We start from the raw sequence: 20,721 nt of genomic DNA on the forward strand, positions 1-20,721 counted from the left end.
TCATCATCAAAAATCAGCCCATTCCAAAACTTCTAACCCCATCAAAAATGGATTACAAAAAATGGATGGTCCACAATTTTTCAACTTGTAAACATAGGGTTAGAAGTTTTGGAATGGGCTGATTTTTGGTATTGGCTAAAATGTTGGCCAAAATATTTGGTGCTGAACAGGACCCTATATATATATATGGGAAATGTTCGGCACCAAACATTTTGACAAAATATTTTTCAAAACATGGGTTAGAAGTTTTGGAATTGGCTGATTTTTGGTGAGCATGATCTGTACGGTGAGGAGATCATCATCATAAAAAATCATCCCATTCCAAAACTTCTAACTCCATCAAAAATGGTTTACAAAAAATGGACGGTCCACGATTTTTCAACTTGTAAACATGGGGTTAGAAATTTTGGAATGGGCTGATTTTTGGTGAGGATGATCTTCTTACCGTAGAGATCATCTTCGTCAAAAATCAGCCCATTCCAAAATTTCTAATCTATGTAGGACAAAAATGGTTGGGCAAAATGTTTGGTGCTGAACATTTTCCATATATATAATAATAATAATATTCAGGAAAAAAAAAACTAGTCCGGAATGCTTTCCAAAGAAAATGCATTGATCATTAGATCAAAGATCTGTTTTTGTAATAAATTATAATGTTTTAAATAGGATCAGCGAAGGGTGGTTGTAACCGTCATTTTTAAAACCATTGTCAAAACAAAACCAAAGTAATGCAATGCTGTGTTGGTTACCTATGATATTAAAAAATATCAAAATAAAATTTTAAAAATTAAATAATTGTTTTTCACGTAAAGGCAATAAAATTGAAGTGATCATATTGAAAAAAATAAAATAAAATAAAAGAAAAAAGCCAATAAGCCCATCATTATGTTCTATTACTTACAAGTTATGACAATGTTTCAATCTTAATTTTTTTCTTTTCATATAATTGAAAATTTACTACATGATGTATTTATTTAATAGTTGCATCCTCTTTAGGATCATTTAGAGTATGTTTGATTGCACATGGAAAAATATGATGGAAAATTAATTTTTATGAAAAATAACATTTTTCAAGTGTTTGATTGTACATGGAAATGAAAATTCATTTCCCACCCTATTCAAAAAGTCCACAAAATCATAGATTTCACTTTTCCACCCATATGGGTGGAAAAATGAAATCCACCCATATTTTCCATCTTCAATTCTTCCCTACCACCACCACCACCATTACACTAACCTCGTCGTCGTCATCGCCGTCGCCGTTGGCTCCGTCTCCGATCACCTTCTCTCACTTTTTTCTTCTTTTTCTTCTTCTCCTTCTCTCTCATCTTTCTCACTTACCTCCGTCGTTGTTATTATCGCCATCATCGCCGCGTCGTCGTCGTCACCGTCGTCGCCGTCACCACATCCTCCCCCCTCCCTCTTCTTTGTCATCTTCTTCTTCCTCTCCCCTTCCTCTTATCTTCTTCCTTCTTCTCCTCCTCTTTTTCTTTTTTCTCATATTTTTTCATGATTTTATCCAAATGAAATCAAACAATGGAATTTGATTTTCTAACCCTACTTATTTTTCACAACTAATTTTTCATGGATTTCAAATTTCATGGAAAGTGACTTTCCATGCAATCAAACATGCCTTTAGTATCTTATTAAATAATTAAAGTCAATAAAATGTAGGTTAAAATATATTATTTCCTTATGAGTTTAAGAAACTATAATGCTTTACTTACAAAGTTGTTAATGAAAGTTAATTGAAGGGTGACTGCGGCATAAAAAACATGATCCAATGTCAAAGGGATGTAGAGAATAAAATTCTAAGAATTTTGAAAAATTAAAAAAAAAAAAAAAAAAGAAATTATTTTTCATGATTGAATCTTAATTTTTTTTTCCATTTGTGCTTCGTGTGAGTCTAACGGCCCTTAATAAGATTTGATATCTTACTAAATTAACCAGATTAGCATGACTCTTTTAGAAATACCATTTAGTTATCATACACTTTCATGATATTTCATTCTTTGAAACAAGGAATTTTCCCAGAAATTGAGTAGCGGACAATTTCATCCGTGGCCCCAATGGCAATAGTTTGTAATTGAAGAGGGTAATTTGGTCTTTAAAGCCCCACCAGTCAGTCATGAGTCGTGACAGTACAGGCACGGAGCATGCTATTTTAGGCGCATTTTAATCCGACCGCCATGCACAACCCAAGTTAAGTCATATATTGATATAAGTTTATAAGTTAACTCCCGCCCTTACCCTTAGTTAAGACACAAACAAACAAACCAACCGCTTACTCCTGCTCTCAGTGACCCTTCTTCTTCATCGTTTTCACTCGCAGAATCACAGCGGATCATTTTTTTCTTCACAAAAGCTGGTTTGTTTCCCTGTCATATATTTTTATTTTTTGTTGAAAATGAAATAATAAAACTTCCATTTCTTGATCATGAGTTCAGGTAACAAAGATTTTTTTATTTTTATTTATTTTTTGTTGAAGAAGAAGAAGAAGAGGGAAGAAAGTAAAGAGTAAGGCTCTTTATATGTCTCTGCATTTTGTCTGTTTGCATTTGTGTTTGGATTTTGCTATTATTTTATTTGGGGTAGCAATCAAATATGGTTATGTTCATGCATGTGCATTTTGCCTACATTTGTCTTTTTGGTAGACAACACCTCACAGTTTTACTTCTCTAAAAGTCTCGTTTGTTGTTTATTTTCTTTAAATTTGTGTAGAAAGTAAGAGGATGTCATCTCTAGTACAGTCAGGTGAGGTGAGGCCTGAGGGGAGTTCTTTATGATTTTGTAAATCTTCCAAACAGCAGATATTTGAGATATCTCTCTATTGGGTTGAGACTTGGGAGTGTGTATCATCGGTCCATGCATGCATGTTTATCTCCCTATTCTCTCTGTTGGGTTGGGACTTTGGAGTTTGTCTGTTGTGTCAATTACAAAATTATTGTTCAAAATATATGAAATAGTTAGTTGTGGACTAGGGAGGCATCATTAATTAAAACAGGGAAGGAATATTACTACCTTTTGTTTTAGTTTCACGGCTAAAAGATGCATTATGAAGCTATTTCTCATCTCCATTATTAGTCCATAACGTTAAACTCTGTTATAAATATATGTACAACACATCAGACTTATATAATCTTTATGTCTAATGAAACCTAGATTCAAAACCAAAACTATTGTTTCTCTTCTCATTCAGAACAAATTTCAAATCAGGATTTATTGATAGGGAGGGTTATCATCATCAACCCTTTTCTTGTTGTAGAAAACCCAACTAAAAGATTTTTTGTTGTTGTGTATTTTCACATTTTTAAACAAGTTTAAAAGCAGGGATTTAAATATTAATAATCAAGTAAATCAAGGATCCTTATTGATAAGCTTTGGAATAACGGAGAAATCCCATTCATTAAGTTTGAGATAGCAATGTTGCATTGAATATTCCTCCACTGCTACCAGGGCTTTTAGGTTGAAATCATTAGATCACTTGTTTACCAAATTGGTTAGTCATTTTTAGCAATTTATAAAGTAGCACTTTCTACATGAAACCAGAATGATACTTCTTTTTCTATTAGTAAGTGACAACAAAATTTGTTCAAAACACTTACATACTTCGTTTAATGCTAATTTTTATGATCATATGAAATATTTCTGCTGCTTTTAAAAATTCTTAATGAAAAATATTTAGTACTAGAAAAATTAATCTCCCTAGGGATGGGAAGATAAGAGATTGTGAGAAGGTACTAGGGATGGGAAGTTTACAGTGAAATCGTTGTATGATAGTATTGCTCCGCGTAGTACAACGTTTTTTTTTCACTCATTTATTTGGGGTGGTAAGACTCGTCCTAAGATATCAATTTTCCTGTGGTTGGTGGCTTTAGGGAGACTCGCAACTATGAACTAGTTAATCAAAAGAGGTTTTATTTCGCTGAACCAGTATTGTATGTGTAAATCTCAGGAGTAAACGGTGGATCACTTACTCATTCATTGCTGGGTGGCGCACCACATTTGGTCGTATTTCTTATCTTTGTTTGGTCTAGTGAGTTGCTTTCCCCGTTCAGTCAAGTTGACTTTGGAATCTTGGTTGGCATGGGGAGGATCTTTCTCGTCATCTAAACGGATCCTTTGGTTCTTGGCTCTATTCACAATTTGCTGGGATATTTGGAGAGATCGCAATCGTTGCATTTTTTAGGGGAAAGTGTCTATGTTGGGAGGATTAGATCTTTCAATTTTGGAGCTCATGTTTTCTTGGAGCAAACTTTATAAGGAATTTAAGAGGGTCATCTTTGAAGATTTTGTTGCGAGATGGGATAGGGTTTGTTCTTTGTAGTAAGAGTGCTTTGTTGTTGCTTTCCTTTCTTTTGTCTTGTTTCTTCTCTTCGTTTTGGGTTGGTCCCCTCGACCCCCCTCGTTTTCTTTTTTCAATAAAATTATCTTTACCGATCAAAAACTAAAATAAAAAATTTAGTACCAATTATTTCTACCCAAATTTGTTACTCTTTTTTTTCTAAATGATCATCATGTAAAGTTGAGATGGATGAGTGGAAAGACTAGGAAAGATAAAATTAGAAATAAACACATTCGAGAAAATGTAGGAGTTGGTGTAGTTGGCGATAAACCTAGAGAAAGTGGAATGGAAGAATGTTATTTGTTTAGCCGACCTCAAATATTTTGGATTAGTCTTTATTGTTGTATTTAATACTCATTTTAAATGTTCATTGAAATTTTTTGTTGCATCTGAACATATAACTGTTTATTTAATATGGTTGCTGATTTTATTTTATGCTGAACTTGGGTTCTCTTTTTTTGTTTGTTGTACTTCAATGGTGCAATGATTCCGATCAAAGAGATGGAAGAGAACTTATTTTCACCTCTCAATGTGAATGGAATATTAACAGGCATGAGATTTAGTTTAGCAACCCATCAACAAATTGTGAGTATTTTTTTTTTCTTCATTGGCTGCTACGCAACTTAACCTTCAATTTCAGGGCATGTGTCTATACCCGTGGGAGTTTTTTATTTTAAATTTTTATGCCATGGATTTTTTATTTTTTTAAATGTATTTGAGGTTGTTTCTTTCTGATCTTAGGCATGTTGTTTCTCATAGAAAGTGTACGTGTTCAAGTTCAATTTTTTATTTTTTTTGGATCAGTTGTTCAAGTTCAAGATTTCTGAGTACATTTTCTAACTTACTTTGAATTCATAAATTACTGTGCTATAATTGTGTTTCATGCATTTAAATACGCAAATATTTTTATGCTTTATGAAAAAACAAATATATTCAATTTTACTCATTAATTAAAAAAAAATTATAATATTATAAGTAAAATCTAACTTAGAAGTTTATATTTTCATGGTATAAGAAGTTCTTTTGATTGGGATAAGGCTTTGTTGTCTTTGTTGTTGCCTACATTTTTTTTTCTATCCTCATTTGGAGTCTTTGAATGTTGTATTGATTATTTTTTTAGCATTCTTTTAGAGAGTTTACCTACTATATTTAACTGTATAAATTGGTTGCTCAAATGAGCTACTAAGAAACATACTGAGTTGCTCAAATGACTCTAGATAGTAGACACCGACTTTGATTGGAAAATTCTCATAACTATTTCATTTATTAAATGCATGAAATATTAAAAACTAAAATAATTGTGGCATTTGTGGCTGTCTCAAACAACAGGCTTTCATTATTATCTTTGGGAGTATAAATGTATTTTAAATTTATTCTTATTTACTTATTAAAATGAATTATTAGGTGTCAGAGAGTTTATATATATATATATATATATATATATTTGAATTTGGATATATTTACATTGATTCTAGTTTCAAAATTTTTTTTAAACCAGTATATTGCAATATTATAAGATATGTTAAAAACCATCCAATTATTAGCATCCTAACTTTATTATTTATTTTTGGTGGAAGCTTTTTAAGGAGTAAATGGGTGTCTTTCTACTTGATGTCTATGTCTGTTATTTATGAATTGGGTGCATTGTAATTGTTTACAAACATCCCATTCAAAATCATTTTTCAAGGAATTCCTTCTATTTAGCAATGATCCTTTTATTGATGAGTCTCCTGATTTTTCTTATTAAAAAGGGCTTCCTTCTCTATTTCATTGATAATACATAAGACATAATTCTGATAATGGGTTTCATTGTTTTCTGTAGTGTACGTCTTCTATTAGTGACTGCCCTATTAGCCATCCCAGTCAGTTAGCGAACCCTTTTCTTGGCTTGCCCCTTGAATCGGGCAAATGTGAATCATGTGGGACTGCAGAACCTGGAAAGTGTGACGGTGAGTTAATAGTATCTTTTTTTTTTTTTTTTTCTTGAAAATTTAATTGTAGGGAATTAGAAGGCATACTAGGAAAAAACATATATATGTGCATGCTGGGGGCTACTTTTGAATTCTTGTTCTCATTTCTCTTGATAACACATTCATTCTTTTCCATTTCAGGTCATTTTGGATATATAGATTTGCCAATACCAGTTTTTCATCCATGCCATGTGAGTGAGCTGAGAAGGCTTCTAGACTTAGTTTGCTTGAAGTGCCTAAGGATGAAGAAGGGGAAGGTATCCACATTTCCTAGTGACAAGAAATTGTCTTGTTTTCTCAGTAAATTTATCATTATTATTGTCAACACACATTATGAGTTAGAGGGTTTGGTATTCTCTTGGTTTTTTGATTCATTGAGGTTGGTGATAGCGTGGTTAATAGTGATGAAGTGTACCCATAACAAAAAATATTGATGAAGTGTAGGTTCCCACCAAGGTGAATAAAAACTTGGCGACTGTAGAATTGGGGTATGTTAAGTACAGGAATATTTTTTGGCCTCCCAGAAAATTGTCTAATCGAAATTGATATTTCTTACCATTTATATCCGTACTTCACACATCTAATTTTACCTTCTCAATATGTTCTTGTTAAATTTGATTCGGGCATTAGCAAGATTTTTCTATTTCAACACAAAAGTTTTGTGGGCACCCCAGTGGATAGATTGGTTCTTTGACTTAATGAGCCTCCCTCCCACTCTCTATCACTGTCCACTTTCATCTAGTACAAGATGATGAGGAAATGCTCAAACTCTGAAGTTTCCTATCTTTCTTTATCTTGCTTTTATTGGTCCTTTCATCATAAAGGATCTACTAATTATTGTTTCAAGGTAACCAACCATCTAACTCCTCACATTGTTTTGGTCAGTGAGAGATTGATATTCAAGCCCCACAAGGACCATCTGAACTATTTAAGTAAACTCTTTTTTTTCCTTTATCTCTTTTGCCCATGTTCTTAGAGAAACTTAGAGCAGTTGATGCTCTCGCTTCTGTTGTATCTCATGTTGGGGTTAGGGAACCTCCCATAGAGGAATTGGGGCTTGACTTCCATAGGATCCTTGCTGTGGATAGGACAGGGAAGACTTAACGATTGGGAGATCATCGAGGCGGCCTCACTTATCAATCTGTTATCATCTTTTGTTCCAATTGAAAGTTAGAGAATTGTATTGATTGTAAATTATTAGCCCTAATTAGGCTTTAAAGCATTACAAAGATTGAAATAAGGAAAAGACTAAAAAGGACCTACATACTAAGAAACCTAATAACGTGCTAATCTAACACTCCCCCTCAAGTTGGTGCGTGGATATCAATCACATCCAACTTGGACAAGACACCTTCAAAGGCTATTTTTCCAACACCTTTAGTCAGAATATCAGCAAGTTGTTGAGATGTAGGTACAAATGGAGTACAAATCTGTCCAGAAACAATCTTTTCTCTAATAAAATGATGATCAACTTCGATATGTTTCGTTCTGTCATGCTGAACCGGATTTGCCACTATGCTAATAGCTGATTTATTATCGCAATAAAGTAAGAATGGGACTGGCACAGGTAGACACAAGTCTGTTAGTAAAATCTTCAGCCACAATAACTCACACACTCCAAGTGCCATAGCTCGGTATTCTGACTCAGCACTGGACCGAGAAACCACATCATGTTTCTTACTGCGCCAAGTTACCAAGTTACCACCAACCTTAGTTAAATACCCAGAAGTAGACCGTCTATCAGTCACTGAACTAGCATAATCTACATCAGTCCATGCCTCAATGCGAAGATGACCATGGTTACTAAACAAGATACCTCGACCAGGACATCCCTTAAGATATCTAAGAATACGATAGACAGCAGTAAGGTGAGATGTTCGAGGCGAGTGCATAAACTGACTTACAATACTAACATCATAGGCAATGTCATGGCGAGTCATAGACAAGTAGATCAATTTTCCCACCAGACGCTGATACTGACCAATATCCTCCAAGCACTCCCCCTCAGAATCAGCCAACCTGTGATTCTGCTCAATAGGAGTATCAGCGGGACGAGAACCAAGCTGACCAGAGTCACTGAGTAAATCCAGAACATACTTGCGCTGAGAAATAAATATACCGGAGTGAGACCGTGCAACCTCAATACCCAAAAAATAACGAAGATGCCTAAGGTCTGTTATCTCAAATTGACGCCCTAAGTAAGTTTTAACCTCGGCAATGCCAACATCATCATCTCCCGTAAGAACAATATCATCCACATAAACAATCAGAGCTACAATTTTTCCGTGAGAGTGACGCAAGAAGAGAGTGTGATCAGCAGAACTCTGATGAAAACCACACTGATGCATGGCTTTAGTAAAACGCTCAGACCATGCACGAGGGGATTGTTTCAGACCATAAAGAGAACGACGAAGACGACAGACATGTGTCGGAGAAGCAGATGGAAGAAACCCAGGAGGTTGGACCATATAGACTTCTTCCTGAAGATCACCATTGAGAAACGCATTTTTGACATCCAACTGAAAGAAAGACCAACCTCTGATAGCAGCAACAGACAAAAGAACACGAATGGTGGTCATCTTGGCAACCGGAGCAAACGTCTCCTGATAATCAATACCATAGGTCTAAGCATAACCCTTGGCCACTAGACGGGCCTTATAACGAGCAACAGAGCCATCCGGATTATGCTTAAGATTGAAAACCCAGCGACATCCCACAGCCTTCCTACCAGGTGGAAGAGGTACAATTTCCCAAGTCTGAGTCTTTTCAAGGGCATTCAACTCATCAATCATAGCTGCGCGCCACTCAGGGTGGTTAATAGCATCTGCAACAGTAGTTGGAAGAGAAACAACGGAAACCGAAGCAAGAAAACTCCGATAGGAGGGTGAGAGGGCCGAATCAGATATATAATTAGAAATTGGATAAGTACAAGTACGCTTACCCTTACGAATAACAATAGGACGATCATCACAGGAAACAAGAGGCGGAGCCGGAGGCGAGGAGGCGACCTGGTTTGGCAGAGGAGTGATGGTAGTATCACGAGAACGTTGAGAGTAAACCTGCAAAAGAGGAGGTAACGAACTGACATGGGGTGGAGAAGGAGGAACAGGCAAAGGAAGAGGAAATAAAGGAGGGAAAGGATCAGTATACGACTCTAAGGGAAACAACTCAGACTGAATGACAACAGACCCATTGTAGTACGGAGTATGCTCAAAAAAGGAAACATCCCTTGAAATGAAACGTCGTCGAGAAGGAGGATGGTAACACCTGTATCCTTTCTGGTTAGAAGAATAACCCAAAAAAATACATTTCACGGCCTTATGGTCAAGCTTAGTACGAGTTTGATCAAGAATTTGAACAAAACAGACGCACCCAAAAACACGCGGAGGAAGTGGAAAAAGGGGACGATCCGGACAGAGCTTAGAAAGGGGCGTGGCAAACTGAAGAACCCGGGAGGGGGTCCGATTAATAAGATAGACGGCAGTAAGTACTGCATCAGCCCAATAGGATTGGGGTACGTTCATGCCAATAGAGATGGCACGAGCTAACTCTAGAATATGACGATTTTTACGTTCGAATCGACCATTCTGCTGAAGGGTCCTAACATTGGACATTTGATGCTCAATGCCAGATTCTAAACAAAGTTTCAAGACCTCACTATAGGTGTACTCAGTACCATGATCAGAACGGAAGGTCTTAATGGTACGACCAAACTGGGTATGAACCATAGCAAGAAATTGCTTGAAGATCCCATAAACTTCACTCTTGTGTTTCATAAGATAAACCCAAGTGGTACGACTATGATCATCAATGAACAGAACAAAATAGCGAAAACCAAGGGTTGATGTGACAGGGGAGGGACCCCACACATCAGAATGAATTAGGTCAAACATGGCAGATGTAGTAGTATTCATACTAATAGGATAAGAGGAACGCACATGTTTAGCTAATTGGCAAGTTTCACAAGAAAGATCAATCAAATTGTTATTATTAAATAAAGTAGGGAACATGTGTTTCAAATATCCAAAAGAAATATGGCCTAGGCGTAAATGCCAGCGCATTACAAGAGCCTTATTAAAATAACTACTACTACTAGACTGGGAGACAGAATGGATGCTAGGGGAACCAGGTACGTCCAAGAGATACAGTCCATTCACTTCACGTCCAGTGCCAATCGTCCTCTTCGACTCCAGATCCTGAAAGATACAATGAGAAGGATAAAAGATTACACTGTAATTCAAATTTTTGGTAATACTACTAACATATATAAGATTAGTAGTGAGTTAAGGAACATGCAGTGTGTTAGTTAAGGGTAAAGAAGACGTAAGAAGTAAATGACATTGACCAGCTATAGAAGACAACGAACCATCAGCTAGACGAACCTTGCGATGACCAGAACAATTACTATATGTTTTAAAAAGGGAGGACGTACCGGTCATGTTATCTGAGGCACCATAATCAATGATCCATGGTGAGGAGGTAGTGGAAACACTGTGTGCAGATGCAAAGGTACCTGAGTGAGCGAATGTAGAGACCGGCTGAGATGAAGTCTCCATCTGATTAAAGAATTTCCTGAACTTGTCAAGCTCGGCCTGGGATAGAGATACCGAATCCGAGGAGGCGGTAGTAGCTACCAAATGTGGTAAATCAGTAGTCGGCTGAGAAACTACATGAACTGAAGATCGCTGAGACTGTTGACGTTGCTGATTTGGACGACCATGAAGTGCATAGCAACGAGCCTTGACGTGATGCAACTTTCCACAATGATCACACTTATGTCGCTGACGGGTAGGCATAGATCCATTAAGGGGCTGTGGAGAGGGTAGGTGAGCAAGCATAACTGAATGTTCTCCTAAAGACTGAGGTAGAATGGCTGCGCGATGACTCTCATCAGCCAAAACATAAGAATATGCAGTCTGTAGGGACGAAAAAGGATCCATACCCAATAAATGAACTCTCGCATACTCAAATTCATCCCGGAGCCCGGCTAGGAACTGAAAAACTAGATTCTTATCCAGTATCGACGCATATAAGGCCTCATCACCCAAGCATAGGAGGAGGAGTAGAAGGTCAACTCTTCCCATCTAGCCCGTAACTGTGAGATATAGGAGGTGACAGAAGAGTCTCCTTAAGAAAGACGGGAAATCTCACGCTCCAAGTTAAAAATCCGAACATTGTTTTGACGTTGCGAGTAGATATTTTTTGTGGAATCCCATATCTATTTTTCAGTCTTGGAGAACATGAAACCAGCGGCAATGTGTGGTTGCATAGATGTAACGAGCCAAGAACGAACCATAGAGTCATTAGCAAACCATTGGGGATAAGTAGTGTCCGTCGATGCCGGCTGTTTGTCCGCCCCTGTGAGGTAACCAATCTTCCCTTTTCCACCAATAAACATTTTAACCGAACGAGCCCAGAGAAGGTAATTAGGACCATCTAATTTTACGGTGGTAATTTGTATGCCGGGAAAATCAGTTGAATGAGAGGGAAGACCTCCTGATCCAGCATTATTACCAGTGATTGAGGAACAAGACATCTCGGAGGCCATAACACCTAAAACTATGTACTTTGGTTTGAAGGGAGGTCAAAAATAAAAGTAAAACAAAAAAAAATATGCGGCTGCTGTACCCTGCAAATACCAAAGCTACTCGGATCACAACCTCCAAATAAGGATATTCTCTGATCACAGCCACACTGCACCTCTGCAGTGGTCGAAAAACTCCAAAAAACAAGATCTGAAGTGGTTGTAGACCTCTGACTGCACCTCTGCAGTAACCGTAGGTCTCCAACCAAACTCAAAAAGGGATCGCAGGCTTCAAGACTGCATTTCTGCAGTGACCACAGGCATCGCAGACCTCAAAACAGCAATCTGTTGTGGTCGTGAGCCTTCTATGATGATCGTAGAGTGTTGCAGATCTCAAAACAGCAATCTGCTGTGGTCGTAAGGCCCTGTGGAGGTGTTTGGAGGTGTCGCAGAGGTCATAACATAGATCTGCTGTGATCGTGGGCTTCAAAACAGCCTACTGCTGGGATCGCAGGGCTCAGAACTCACTCACGATAGTCGCACAAGACTGAGCAGCCACTTGCGATGGTTAAAAATACTCAAACAGGTTACCTGCTGTGATCGTAGGTCTCATACAGTGACCTATGATGATCGCATAAGACTAAAACTACTATCTTGGATGTCGCAGGCACCAAACAGCATCAAAGCTGTGAGAACAGCCTGATCGCAGGCTTTGGATAGTGATTAACTCCCTATCGCATGATGCGATTAGGGTCTGTAGTGACAGAGGACCCCCGTAGGGGTGATATGGATTGAAAACACAAGAGAAGTTGGGTGATGATTCAAGGAAGAATCAGTCGACGGAGGTTGTAGCAGTGGATTTCGATGGAGGTAGAGAGTTTGGCTCTGATACCAAATTGAAACTTAAAGAATTGTATTGATTGTAAATTATTAGCCCTAATTAGGCTTTAAAGCATTACAAAGATTGAAATAAGGAAAAGACTAAAAAGGACCTACATACTAAGAAACCTAATAACAACGTGCTAATCTAACAGTTCCTCTACCCACTTGGAGGATCATAGGATTTGGAATAGAAATGAGGATCATATTTTCTATGTAACATCTTTTTATTCATTTCTTGATGCTAGCTTGGAGTCTTCTTTTCCTGCCTCAGTGATTTGGTCCCCTTTATCTTTTCAAGAGTTTCTTTTCTATTTATTTGGACTGCAACTCTTGACAAACTCCTTTCTATCTTAAGTCAAGGGGTTTGATCATTGATTATTGTTGTATGGGTAAAGTGAGCAGGGAGACCCTTGACCACCTTCTCCTGCATTGTAGTTTGGTTCGCGAAGTTTGGTCACATTTTCCCTTTTTGTTCAACCTTGCTTGGTGCCATCCTCGCTCAGTCTTACTTATTTTGTGCTGTTGGAAGTCCACCTCCTTTTCAGGAAGAGAGAGGATTCTTTGGAATATACCCTTTACTATTTGTTGGGGCTTATGGAACGAAAGGAATGAGCAGATCTTTCAAGGAGAGGATCATTATCCTAAGGATGTGATTATTAGCATTCTAGGGTTGATTTTTTTTTTTCTTGTGTAAGCAATTTACTTATTAAAAAAAGAAGAAGAAGATGCACTTAAGATTTTAAATTCTTGTTGGGATCCTGACTATTTTTTGTTATGATGGCCATCCCCCGGGTACATGGCAATACCCCACAAACCACACATACCAGGTAAGCCGTGTTAAATCCCTATTGGGGTCTTGACTAACCGCAGATAAGCTTTCAAAAAAAAAAAAAATAGAATAGAAAAACAATATGGAATTGAAAATCTGTTCAGATTAGTTCCTGAAATTGGAGATTACCTAATAGGTTCCTCTACCCTGCATGGGCACCACATTGTTTTTACAAAGATGGCCGACCATTTGTGCAGTCAAACCTCTGGGTATCCGAGATGTCCTTTTGTGTCTATAATGTGTGGGAGCACATATATAGATTACTATCATCTAGCAATTTGGAGCATTTCATTCCTGAAGGAAAAAGATTGTACTAGTTCACAGGATACTTCTTTTATACTATATGATTTTATCTAGTGGCTATTTGATCTTTATTTTCAGTATCTCTTGTAAATTAGTGACACTGTTCTGTATTACTCATGCTATTTTTCCCTTTCCTCATGCTTGTTTTCTTCTGCTTGCTATAATATCTGTTTGGGTTGTTTTTGTTTTGTTTTGCTTTTTTTTTTTTTTTTTCTTTTACTTTTCAGATCAGGCAAAGTGGTGGAAGTGACAGATCGTTGAACACACCATGTTCATATTGTCCGGTAAGCATCAAAACATGTTTTACCAACTTGGTATGACTTTTCTTATACAATTCTATATTTAAAATCCTCGACTTGTGTTCAGTTACATTTTTTCCCTTCAAATTGTACCTTGTGTAATAGTTGAGTAATGTTTTATCCCCTTCTACCTTGCTTTGATTCTGTTGTTTTATCATAATTAAATCCATATCCAAATATCTGGGTTAGCTGAATGCATCATGTTCCTCCTTTCAACTCTATCTAAATGCATATCTTTGCTAGTCTTCATATTTGCTCTTGCTACCTTAGTCCACGTCATTTTGATCTTCCACTTGCTTTTTTTGATCCTTCAACCTACATGTTCCTCCTTATTGGTGTTGTTATTGACCTTCATTGCACAGGGCCAATTCATCTCAATTGGTTTCCTCTTAGTATATTATCCATTTGGGCTTATTGCATTTTCACAAATGTGTTCGTTTATGATTTTTAACTTTTTTTTTTGTTTATCCATTAGTCCATCTCAATATCTTCATTTGTTTCCATGCTCATGTTGTTAACATTGTTTTTGATTGCTTAACATTTAGCTTCTTAAATTGTAGTAGTGCTTAGTATCATCTCATAAAATTGTCGTTTTAGATTGATTGGAATTATATTTGATCGTGTGCCTCTTTGGAGCACATTTTCACTTTGACCCCCCAACTCAAAATTTATTATCAACATTCTCATTTTTTAAGTTGCCAGTCTCTCCACCTTATGTATTATAGGACCAAGGTTTTTTTGATCGAGAAAGATAAATTTATTGAAATAGAAAGGAGAACAAGGGGGGTCGAGGGGACCAACCCAAAGCAACAAGGAAATAAGCAAAAAAGAGAAAGAAAGAAAGAACAATAGAGAACCCCGAGCAACTACTACTCTCGTGACAAAGAACAAACCCTATACCATCTAATAATAAAATCTTCAAAGAAAACCCCTTTGAATTCCTTGCAGAGTTTGCTCCAAGAGAACATGAGAGTCAAAATAGAAAGAACTAAATCTTCAATCCATAGACTCTTTCCCTAAAAAATGTGACAATTATGATCTTTCCAGATACTCTAACAAATTGCAAATGGAGCAAAGAATCAAATAATCCACTTAAATAAAGAAAAAAGAGCTCCCCAAGTCAGCAAAGACTCTAAAACCGACTAAACCGAGCGAGGAAAACAACCCACTAAACCAAATAGAGATAAGAAGTTCGCCCAAATCTGCTGAGCAACCTACCTATGAATGAATAAGTGATCCGAAGTTTTCGCACAAGATCTACACATACAACACTAATTCAGAGAAATGAAAGCTCTTTTAATTAATTGGTCCAATGTTTGAAAGCCCAAGTTGCCATTCTTTTTAGGTAAACACAACTTCTTTCAACTCACCCAATGATGTTTCTTCATGCCATCTTTGTCATGCCACAAGAAATCACGACAAATTCTATCCAATTGCACTTCCACACTCCTTGGTAGGGAAAACAACGAAAGAGAGTAAATATGGATGTTAGCCAATTTACTTTTAACGAGAGTAATTTTCCTCCGTTTCAAAAGAAGCTTAGCCTTCCATCTACTTACCTCTTCCTCACCCTTTCAAGAACTGGCTCCTAAATATCCTTACTTTTATACCCTGCCCCCTAAGTAAGACCCAAATACGTGGATGGTAAAACCCCCATTTGGAGACCAATATAATCCACCGCTATCTCCTCCCCTTCCACCTCACCTATTGAAAACTATTTGCTCTTATGGAGATTAATCGGGATTCCAGAGATCACCTCAAAACACCCAAGAATGCCACTCAAGATACTCAATTGTCTTGGAGAATAATCCAAAAAAAAATTAGAGTATCTTCCACAAACTGAAGATGCAAAAGCACATGACTGCTTGCCCTAACAGTGAAATCTGAAAGCTCACCAACATCCACTGCCCTGGACAACATTCTCCCCAATGCTTCCATAACTATCACAAACAGGAAGGACGATAACGGATCTCCTTGATGAAGCCCCCTTGAGCTTCAAAAATAACCTGTTGGAGACTCGTTCACCAAAATCAAGAAGGTAGATGTGGAAATGCATTTCATAATCCATCGAACCCACCTTTCGTCGAACCCCATTCTCCTCAACAAATATTTCACCAAATTCCAATTAACATGATCGTAGGCTTTTTTCAAACCAATTTTACTAACAAACCCCAGAACTCTAGCTTTTATTTGCGAATCAATGCATTCATTCTCAATTAGGACACCATCTAAAATTTGTTTCCCTTCTACGAAAGATCCTTGAGCCAAACCAATGATGTTCCCAAGCGCCGTCTTTAGCCTAGATGCCAAGACTTTAGAAATGATCTTATACACCAAGCTAACCAAATTAACCAGTCTAAGATCCGTAATGTCTTATGCTCCCGCAACTTTAGGAATTAAGGCAAGAAAAGTGCAATTTGAACCCAAGTCCAAGAATCATTCCCTGAAAAAATCATCCAAGGTCGCCATCACATCCTCTCCCATAGACTCCCAACAAACTTTGAAAACTCCCATATAGAAACCATCCGACCTTGGGGCTTTGTCACTAGCCATACCACTAACCACTCTCCACACTTTGTCTGCATCAAACAACCTTTCTAGCCACCTCTACTAGTCTAGAGTGATACCCTCAAAATGCAAGTGATCGAGGGTAGGTTTATTCACACAATCTTTAGAATACAAGCTATTATAGAATTGCACAACACCATCACACACCTCCTCTTCACTCACCCTCTACGAATTCTCAACTTTGAGCTTCGAAAGAAAATTTACCCGACTGTGGAAGTTTGCAATATGATGGAAGAAGGTTGTATTTCTATCTTCCTCTTTGAGCCAATGAACTCTGGGTTTTGGTTTCCAACTAATTTCCTCCATAGTAGCTAGCTTTTGAAGTTCGGCTTTAAGAACCATTCATCTTGTTCTTTCCCTTACACTCAAACTCCCTCTCTCCTCCTTATCATTAAGCTCTTGTATCTCCAACAACATTGCATTCTTCTTAACATTCATAGACCCAAAAGTTTCTTTATTCTAAATCTTCAACTTATCTTTGATCACTTTCAGTTTCGGCCTTAGCACCGTCCCCGATCTACCCTCAAACGAAAGCTCATTCCACCAAGTATGGATCAACTTTGCAAAGTTGTGATACAATAACCACATGTTCTCGAATCTAACCATAGTATGATGACTCCTTAAATCTCTTGCAACCAAGGAAAGAGGACAATGATCAGAAACAAGATTCATAATTTTTTCCTAGATTATCTTCCCAACACGTCAAAAGAAGAAAAACAATCCAGTCTGATAAGGTTAGGACTCTCCTGATTGTTTCATCATATAAAATTCCCACCACTGAGTGGAAGATCAATCAGCTCATTCCGGTCAACGAATTCCGTGAATCTATGCATTTTAGAAGTGATTCTTGAACCCCCAAGCCTCTTGAACGAAAAATAGATAACATTGAAATGACTCCTACAATTCAAGGTTTATCCCAACGGCCTCTTATATCACCTAATTCTTCCCAGAATTGGCTCCGCTCTCTATTTAGATTCGGTCTATACACCCTTGAGAAAATCCAATTAAAATCATCACCAACTAATCTGCACAAAGCCCCAATAAGATTATCTTCTACCACCACGGACTTCCTGTCCCAAAGTAAGATAATGCTACCCAAAGCCCCCAAGATGGGAGAGCACACCAACCAACTAAAAGAAGCCCACATAACTCCCTAATTAACCCTCATCCACCTTAGATTATTGCAAAACCACAATCTGCGGCTTTTGCTGACTCAAAATCGCTGCTTTTTTTGAAGTCACATTCATGCCCTTCATGTTCTAAGAGAGGATTTTAGTTGACATTAAGACCTACTAAGCGCATACTCTTCCCATTTGTTGCCTTAAGTAGAAACTCCTCCACTTATCTTTTTAGTTCTAGAATTTCTTTCTTTAGTCTTTTATTCCTCTCTTTAACAATTTTATCATAACAAGAGAATGGTTTCATTATCTTCAGCCTGGAAAACTTAGTTTGAAAATGTTCTCTCGGCGTCATATTCATTACCACCCGACTAGAAAAATCCCCACCTGAGAGAGGCCATTGTCCCACCACCTTTTGCATATAGAAGAACACTCCATTGCCAGTCTTCAGGCTCACATTGATCAAAAGCTGTGAAACATTACCTTCATTTCAGCCTAGATTCAAGCATATTGGCCAAAATCTGCTCTGATTGATACATTAGGTTACTCGGACGATCTTTGACAACAGAAGACACCTCCTCGCCATCCGTAATATTAACCTGAGCCACATTCGTTTTTGGAGCTTTAGTAGCATTCCACTGCTACGATGCCACCAAAGCAAAGGAAGCCTTTCTGCGCCAAGTTAATTGATTACATAGCCTAGTATCAACCTAGGTTAAATTATTTCTTCATCCCACCCTTCACACCCCTTTTAGACTTAGGCGAGGCCAAACTAATACCAGATAGAGTTAGGCAAAACTAAGTTTAACCACAAAACACACTCCTCTCTACCACCATCCAGCCACAATAGAAAATGACTTCCTCCAACCTTGACAATCATCTCCAACCTAAAAATCTATGAACTAAGGCTGCTCTACCCAGGCACAAACATAGGTACTTCATTTTATTGTATTTATATGTTGGATAAGTTTTAAAGGTACTTCATGGTCTTCATTTTTCAAATTGCATCCTTTCTATGTTTGAGCTTGTTAAAGTTGTATTCCATAAACATGTCATATCATCTCAATTATCGTGATGGTTGACCCTTCCTGGTATAAAACTATTTTTGGTATCTCAAATCTTTGGGATAAGGCTTTGATGATGATATGTTTTTTTGTTTTAATGTTGTGTCGTCACTCTCTCCCTCAACTATATAATGAGGCTATTAAGGTTGATGGCATGATAGTTGGTGCAACTTTTTGTCTATTTATCTACTTGATATATATTTTTTTTCCCTTTAATTCAATACTTTCTTAGTTTGCAAAATGTCATTTTTTTTAATCTTTTGGTTTAGTTCGGATTGTGAGGGTCAATGTTTTACAAGCTCCATCCATCTCATTATGTACATGTTAACCCACCAAAGGAGGTTTGCCCACTAGTTTAAGGTTCATCTCTTGTCCATTGAAAACTACGCAAGTCGGTATGTCCACCAGTCAAGGTTACTGCATCACCCAAGGTCTATTCTGCCTTATCAAATTGGCCAATCCTTCTATTTGAGGTTACAATAAAGCCTCATCCCTTGAGGGGACTTCTATTGCAAGGGTCCATGTTCTCTAGAATACGTCAACTTCCTAAGATCTCTACCTAGGATAGAGACTAGATATGCTTGGCCAAACTATCTATAAGTGAGACTCAATTATTCCGATTGAGGGAACATCATGGTCTGCTAAAGGGCATCACCCTAGTCAATATTCCAAGCGCCAATGTGTAATGCCTACTGTGTTATTAGCGCCCCATGATCCACTAAACCCAAACTAGGTTGGAGTCAAGGTGACATGAGGAAACATGTCAATTGGTGTTTGAGGTATAACCTCAACTTCTCCTAGAGACCTGACGTAGAGGAAGTGTGTGAATCAATAGGTTCGATAGGTTTGTTCAATGGAACACTCAAAATCAATTTGAATCAATAGATTCAATTGATAAACATGCAATAACTTGAAAGAAAATAAAACATAAAGCTAAAAAATGTAATTAGAGAGAAAAGATAATTGAATTGATTAATTGTTTCTTTTTAATTTTCGGATTTAGAGCTCCTTATATAGATAACTCCATCATAACAACTTAGAATCCTACTAAAATAACAAAAAATTAACATTCCTAACCTATTTATAACATAATACTAACTTTCTAATCCTATTATAATTTAAATTGGACACTTCTAAGCACTTCTAATTATGGTCTAAATAATAAAAATAAATTTAAAACCAATTAGAAAATAATAGGGAATAATATTACTAAAGTAACTAAAAAATAAAAATCCTAATATAACTAGAAAATAGAAACAAATCATAATAGAATTAGGAAACTACTTAGAATTGTAGATGTCCTACATTAGGCCACTTTTCTTTGAAAAAACTCATCCTCGAGTTGTTCTTGAAGGCTATTTTTTTTCTTGTTTTCCATTCATCTCTCGCTCTAATACATTTTCAATGATATCTGCTCTTTAGACTTTGTTTAGAGAATTTAATTGAGCATAGTATATCATCAGGTAAAGCCATCACATAAGCATTATTGCTTCTCTTCTTCAAGATACGAAGAGGTCCAATTTTCTTCAACTTGGTTTTGTTATAAGTTTTGATAGGAAAGCAATTTTTACTAAGATAAACCATGACCAAGTCTCCTTCATAGCTCTTGAATCTTCTATGCTTATTGACATCATCTTTGTAGTTATCAGTAGAAACTTCAAGGTTTTCTATGCTTATTGACATCATTTGTGTTTCTTCAATATGTCATGCTCTTTTATACTCATCCCATAACCGGGAAAATTTGGGATTCTTGCACCAGACACCAAATTGGTGTGGTGTTGTATATTCCTCATAGGAGACAATAAACTGACATTTCCGA

General features: G+C 37.1%; 1 protein-coding gene across 1 annotated transcript in view; it reads left to right on the forward strand.

Moving 5' to 3' along the window:
• Positions 1–2,457: 2,457 nt before the first annotated feature.
• LOC147410208 (DNA-directed RNA polymerase V subunit 1-like) overlaps positions 2,458–20,721 on the forward strand; it is a 51,565-nt gene continuing 33,301 nt past the window's right edge. Inside the window, 5 exon segments of the mRNA XM_086436438.1 lie at positions 2,458–2,517; positions 4,845–4,930; positions 6,168–6,294; positions 6,457–6,572; positions 14,081–14,137. Of these exon segments, the coding sequence (XP_086292564.1) occupies positions 4,847–4,930; positions 6,168–6,294; positions 6,457–6,572; positions 14,081–14,137 (384 nt within the window). The 5' untranslated portion in view covers positions 2,458–2,517; positions 4,845–4,846.

This window comes from Akebia trifoliata, chromosome 1, assembly GCF_017979445.1.
Source record: "Akebia trifoliata isolate Shusen 1 chromosome 1, ASM1797944v1, whole genome shotgun sequence".
NCBI classification, from domain to species: Eukaryota; Viridiplantae; Streptophyta; class Magnoliopsida; order Ranunculales; family Lardizabalaceae; genus Akebia; species Akebia trifoliata.